Source organism: Electrophorus electricus, chromosome 5 (assembly GCF_041902795.1).
Source record: "Electrophorus electricus isolate QZ-2024a chromosome 5, ASM4190279v1, whole genome shotgun sequence".
In the NCBI taxonomy this organism is placed as follows: Eukaryota; Metazoa; Chordata; class Actinopteri; order Gymnotiformes; family Gymnotidae; genus Electrophorus; species Electrophorus electricus.
The window spans coordinates 23,460,382-23,466,556 of record NC_137501.1 but is presented as its reverse complement, the minus strand read 5'-3'; the positions used below and the strand labels follow the sequence as shown (position 1 = coordinate 23,466,556).

The 6,175-nt window shown below is 37.8% G+C and overlaps 1 protein-coding gene across 2 annotated transcripts; it reads left to right on the top strand.

The window, feature by feature from the left end:
- The first annotated feature begins 361 nt into the window (after positions 1–361).
- Positions 362–4,660, top strand: ube2kb (ubiquitin-conjugating enzyme E2Kb (UBC1 homolog, yeast)). Of its 2 annotated transcripts, XM_035529681.2 has the most exons (7): positions 362–780; positions 1,895–1,988; positions 2,150–2,208; positions 2,313–2,395; positions 2,841–2,940; positions 3,224–3,352; positions 4,170–4,660. In XM_035529681.2, the coding sequence occupies exons 1-7, from the start codon at positions 718–720 to the stop codon at positions 4,242–4,244; spliced, it is 603 nt and encodes a 200-aa protein (XP_035385574.1). In that variant the 5' UTR covers positions 362–717; the 3' UTR covers positions 4,245–4,660. The 2 variants fall into 2 exon arrangements, with proteins under 2 accessions (XP_035385574.1, XP_081570569.1); XM_081714443.1 differs by lacking the exon at positions 2,150–2,208 and having other exon boundaries at positions 726–780.
- The last annotated feature ends 1,515 nt before the right edge of the window (positions 4,661–6,175 follow it).

The window sequence follows — 6,175 nt, the reverse complement described above, 5'->3', positions numbered from 1 at the left end:
GAAACTAGTTGTAGTTTGGGTTACAACAATATTGTTTTTTTTATATTAGTAATATTACAGTCTGTTGCTGCATGAAATACAAACTAGGTAATTACATTAAAAAAAATAAAACCAAAAGTGATGAACTACACACTATGTTAATATGCAACTACTTATACAATATTGCTTTTGGTATATGCAATCTAAAGGTTTTTGGTCCATGCAGTTTAATTTTAAAGACTAATTATATACATAAAATGACCCCAATTCTTTGTATTACTTATAAAAAATATTAATTCAGCCTAAACGCTCTACCAAATAACGTTACCCTACAGCTACAAGGAGTGAAAGTTAACGACTGTATCCAATCTGGGGTATCACATGACAGTATCTGAACTGTGGCGTGCAATTTGACTACTTACAGAAGACCGAAACGTTTCTGCATCTGTCGAGTACATATATTACAACCCAAATTCAATAGCGCACAAACAAAAAATTCAAGTTCTGTTTGAGGGCCGTGGTTATTTTCCAGATTGTCATTGTTGGGCGTGCGTGGGCCTCGCCATTTGTTAGGAAGAAGGGGTACTGCTTTAGTGAAAGAAAAGGACTAACGTTAACAGAAGTGGAGTGTGAGACGGGGGGAATCCGAGCGCAGAGCTGTGTTGGTACAGGCTTTGCGGACTGGAGGCCCGACCAAACTAGCTGCGAAAACAGCGGAAGACGTGATAGGACGTAGACATGGCAAACATCGCAGTACAAAGGATCAAACGGGAGTTCAAAGAAGTACTGAAAAGCGAAGAGGTTTGCAATATGTTGTTGTCCTCTATTTGCTCTGTCAAACCTGAAATAACAACTATTTCGTATGTTGGCAGTCAGCCGCTCTTAGCCACCTTCGCTAACTAGCTAGTTGCTCAGTCCTAATCAATAAACTGTAGCAAACGCTAGCTGTCCAGCTAAGAGGGGGTAGTCGCCAGGTCCAAGAAGAATATCCTAGAGCTGTATCGGACGTATATTCTCCAAACTGCGTTTTAAGAAAAGTCAGGGTGTTAGCTATAAAAGAGTTAACACTAGGTAGCGCGTAGGCAGACATTACATTTGGCTGACTGACTATGAGCTAGCTAGTTGTCCTAGCTATGGTTTAGAGCTAGCTTAGCTAGCTAGTTTGACAAGGGTGCGTTTGTTAGCTATTTGGCTAGCTAGCTAGAATAGATGTCTGTCAAAATATAACCACCCATGCTATCACATGACAAAGAAGTCACGAAAACATTATTTGTTGAACTTTAAGCCCATTGCCGTTCTACTCTAACGTCCTGTAAGTTTAGGTGTAGCTTGATGCCTCTGATGCATCATTTGAATGTATTATACATGCTGTTTTAATGCTGTATTAAAACAGCATTAAACCACTGATCTTACTTGTTTCAGCTAAATCAGATAGCTAGCTAGCCTGCTAAGCTACCGTTTCAATAATAACAGTACATCGTCATTTGTACAGTAGAGGCCAGACTCTTTGTCTTGGTTCAGAGTTAGCTGTGTGTGTGTATGTGTGTGTGTGTGTGTGTGTGTGTGTATATATATATATATATATATATATATATATATATATATATATATATATATATATATATATATATATATATATACATACATACATACATACATACACACACACCCAATGACCTATGTGCCACAGACGTATTGGGTAACAGCTGTACTGACAATTTAGTTTGTAGACTAGAATAACAATGTCAACATAAAACATGCCTTAGTTACAAGTATTAGAGCAGCAGTGAAGTGAATAGTGAAATGTATCACAGAGCTCAGCCACTGCAAACTTAAATTTCATTCTGTTTCGCTTATCAACAAGCATATCTCTCTCTGCTCTTTCCTTCACACTGAAAATACTTCTGCTAACCAGACGAGTAAAAATCAGATAAAGGTGGACCTGGTGGATGAAAACTTCACAGAATTAAAAGGGGAGATAGCAGGGCCTCCAGACACACCATATGAGGGTAGGCGCATTCCTACAATGCATCCTTCTTTCCACATTTCTCTCTGACAGTGCATCCTTCTTTCCACATTTCTGACCAGTCTCTATTGTATGGGATTGTAAGTTTCCTAAACACCTAACAATGATTCTTATTCTCTGTTCCCTCATTTTGATGTACTTAAGGGGGCAGGTATCAATTAGAAATAAAGATTCCAGAGACGTATCCTTTCAATCCACCTAAGGTAGCAGCTTACTCTCCCTTGCTACTGTATGTAACATAAATGGAATTTCTGAGCCATTCACTGCATCAGTGTAATAACTCATTCTTTTCTTTAAATCCTGTCAGGTGCGATTCATTACGAAAATATGGCATCCTAACATAAGTTCAGTTACTGGGGCAATATGCTTGGACATTCTCAAAGACCAGTGGTGAGCACCTGCTGACTGCATTAACAATGTATGCATGAATGAGAGGTCCACAATTTTAAGTCAAGTTGTGTTCCTACTGTGCATTATTATAAAGAAGTTACATGAGTACCACTTAACACTGATTCCACAGTGTTTTCACAAACTGCCCTGTGCTTCACTGGAAGCACACACTTTGCACTTTTCATTTAGGAGACAACAGAATGCACCAGTGACCCCAGAATTTCCCACCTCCTGTTCCTCTGAATTCCATTTTCAATTTTGTCTTTTTGTATTCCTATTCTACATTTTTTAAACAATTTGTCATCTAACCTGCAATTATGCTAATGCTACATAAATCAGCAACTGTGCAAATTATGGTTCCATGCTTAAAAGTACACCAACAGGCAGTAAATGCTGTGATTTCCTGAACTACAGTAAAGCTCACATACTCATTCACTTTGTGTAGGGCTGCAGCAATGACCCTGCGCACAGTTTTGCTCTCACTGCAGGCTTTATTAGCTGCAGCTGAGCCAGATGACCCACAGGATGCTGTAGTAGCCAATCAGGTGAGTGAAATGTGTGCAAGGGACTTTTTATTAATTTCTGGGTGTATGTTAAGATGCAATAGTCAGGTGTACATGTATGTGTTGGGGAAAAGATATGTCTAGAAATTACTTTGTTTGGCCTCAAGCACTTCTGTCTAGCTTCAGTGTTAGAGAAATGTGTTTGTGTGTGAAGCCACAAAAAAGTAAAAGAAAATGAATCTACATGCTTAATGTTTATTCTTAGGTCTGAAGCTTTAGGATCTGGGCATTTATATTTTGTTTCTCTGTACTTTGGTTTGTTCAGTATAAACAGAATCCAGAGATGTTCAAACAGACTGCTCGACTGTGGTCACACGTGTACGCTGGTGCTCCTGTCTCTAGTCCTGAATACACACGCAAAATAGACAAACTCTGTGCCATGGGCTTCGACAAAGTAAGTACCATAACCAGCAAGAGAAACACTAGTCCACACAGCTATTTATAATGAAAATTTGTTTGACTCAACAAGTGATTCTAGTAAGGGAAGTTCATTCTAAAGGTAAAAGGATCATAAGAATCAGTAATATTAATTTAGCTAGCAAGATATTAACTTTTTGGGGGTGTTGGTGTAATTGTAAAGCCTGAGTCAGGAATTGCTGTATCAAGAAGGGCCATTTTTACGCCTCAGTCACACACATACTCTGTGCCTGTTAGATGAAAATATACATGCTAGTCATAAGAAATTTCAAGCTCCATGTTTCCAGGACTACATTTTACCTTGGTTTAGTAGAAGAAATCTATATTTTTTACTTTTTAAATTTTTTTTAATAAACATTAAAAACCAAAACCAAAATGAAAACTGAAAAGCAGCTTGGATAGAATGATATAAAATTGCTGGTTTGAAAGGTCCATTGAGCAATGATTTAAACTGGTTAAAACCATCCTTAATCTTCGAACAGTTAAGACTTTGCTCTGTGGTTTTAGGGTAGAACTAAGCAGGTAGTTAATAGGCATATAACTGTTGTTTATTAAATACAGTGTCACCACCAGACCTTGATTGTTAATGGCCTGCTAGCCTGTTTGTGCATTCTATTTTGGAAAAAGGTGATATTGGTCTGCTCTTTTACGGAGTCCAGCCAAACAGTGTAAATGCAAAGCAAATCCTGGGGTGGCTGTACAGCTGTTTTAATACCTGATGGGAACTTGAATGTTCCTTGGAATTTGCATATAGTTTTTAATATGACTTTTTTTTCTCTTTCTTTTCAACACAGAACGCAGTAATAGTAGCTTTGTCTTCAAAGTCATGGGATGTAGAGACGGCAACAGAATTGTTGCTTAGCAACTGAATCTTCACTCCTCATCACTTGGCCACAGTTTCATTAACCACCTCTATCCCCTTTAAAAAAAATCATCTATTTCTGCCCCATATTCATCCCATGCCCCATCTGAGGATGTATTGAGAACCAGAGGATATAAGTGCTGATCTGGAAAGAGACTGGCCTGTCCAGAATTATTATTCATTAGTTGGTAAAGAGAAAACCTGCTGTAGAACCAAACCTTTTTCTCTATTTCTCTAAAATGTGTTCAGATAGAGTCCTGGGGGATCATGGTACCACAAAGTTTAGTGTCATATCCCACTAATGCAAATTATTAACACCTTATTTGGCTGAGTTGAGCATTGGAGCAGGGAACACTAAACTGAGCAGTGCTGTGTCCTTCTCGGAATGGAGACTGAACCCAACATGATATGTGGATATGGCTAGTTACACTGTCCTTTTATTTGACCATAAACCAGCATCCTCTGACATTGTTGTAAACACTTTCTTATGCTTGCAGTCCAGTTCTGAAACAAATTACAATAAGAAGTCTGCCTCATAGTTAATTTAGATTTTCAAAGAGGGGAAAGAAAACATCTGCTTGCATGGATGCAACAAACATGACAGTACATGTAAATATGTTGAAAGTTTGGGTACATCCAACAGACAAGGGGAAGCGTTACTTTTTTAACTAGATTGTTAAAAATGCTTTATGTTTCAAGCTATGTTTATTTGAACAGGTTATTGGATTTAATTGAAAAAAATCAGAACCCGTTAAGATTACAGAACAACCCATAAAACTGCTTTTGCATTACTTTGCCCCTATATATTTGGCCAGATGGCATGATTGCTGCTGACTAGAGAACTGGCATTTTTTGTTCCAGAGTTTAGTTTTTTCTAGTTGGGTGCCATTTTTAAAGACCTGGAACCTGTTACATAAAGTAGGCAGAAAAGTGACAATGGGAGATAAGGTATTTTTGTTTAAGCTCTGCTATTGCCTTTCTCTTATGTAAAAGGAGGGGGTAGGATGCAGATTTGGTCTTTTAAGTCATTTCCTAAAACAGGCAGCTGTGTGACCCCCCCAGCCCCCAGTTCCTTAGACAAATCTACCTAAAACTGCCTCTATTGGTTATCGATGGCATGTTTTGAAAACATCTTTAAGAGATTTTATTAATGTGCAGTTCCTTTGTGGAAAAATCAAGTAACAGGACAAGAATGTAACTTAGTAACTTTTTTCTGATTCCCAGTGAGACTTATCTTTTTTCTAAGTGTCTAGCATCCAACCATTGAAAGTTGCTGTTGAAAATTGATATTCAAACATTTTTTTTTGTTTTGGTTAGTGTGAAGGGTGATGGTGGCATCATTCACCAAGCATCTTATATAGGTGATCCGATCCAGGTTTTTGTATACCTTTGATGTCTCACCCTGTAATCATAAGAGAACTGGGCTGTAGCTGTTACTCATTTTTATTGGCTGTGACTAGACATTGTCATAAGGCTCAAATCAGATTTATTGATTTAGAAGCATCAGCAGCATGTGATCATTTGCTAAAATGGCTCAGTATGTAAAATGTCATTCAAATGAAAATTCAGAAGATCTGCTTGGGTATATATTTTTTCAATTTCAGTAAAAAGATCAGACACATATCAGATGTACTGGTGGAGAAACAGGTTCTCCCTTTCTCTACCTGTCCCACCACCTTTATATTAGCTGCATCTTTACAGTGCAAAAACAAAACCCCCCACATACATAAAACCTAAATTCCTACCAGCTTTAATAGCTTTGGCTTATGCACAGATTGTACCTCCCTTCACTTGTACATAAAGCCAAGTACTTTTCTTGAAGAAAAGTAGTAGTCATCTTTAGAATGCACCATTCAAGGCTGGGTTTATATTTTGTATGAAAATCAAAGAACAGAAAAAAAAGACTGTCTTCCTGTAGTAATCAAGTTCAATATTGCA

Coding starts and splice junctions, on each gene's coding strand:
- ube2kb (XM_035529681.2), top strand. CDS start 718: ATGGCAAACATCGCAGTACAAAGGATCAAACGGGAGTTCAAAGAAGTA. Junction 781..1,894: donor AAGTACTGAAAAGCGAAGAG/GTTTGCAATATG, acceptor TCTGCTAACCAG/ACGAGTAAAAATCAGATAAA. Junction 1,989..2,149: donor TCCAGACACACCATATGAGG/GTAGGCGCATTC, acceptor GATGTACTTAAG/GGGGCAGGTATCAATTAGAA.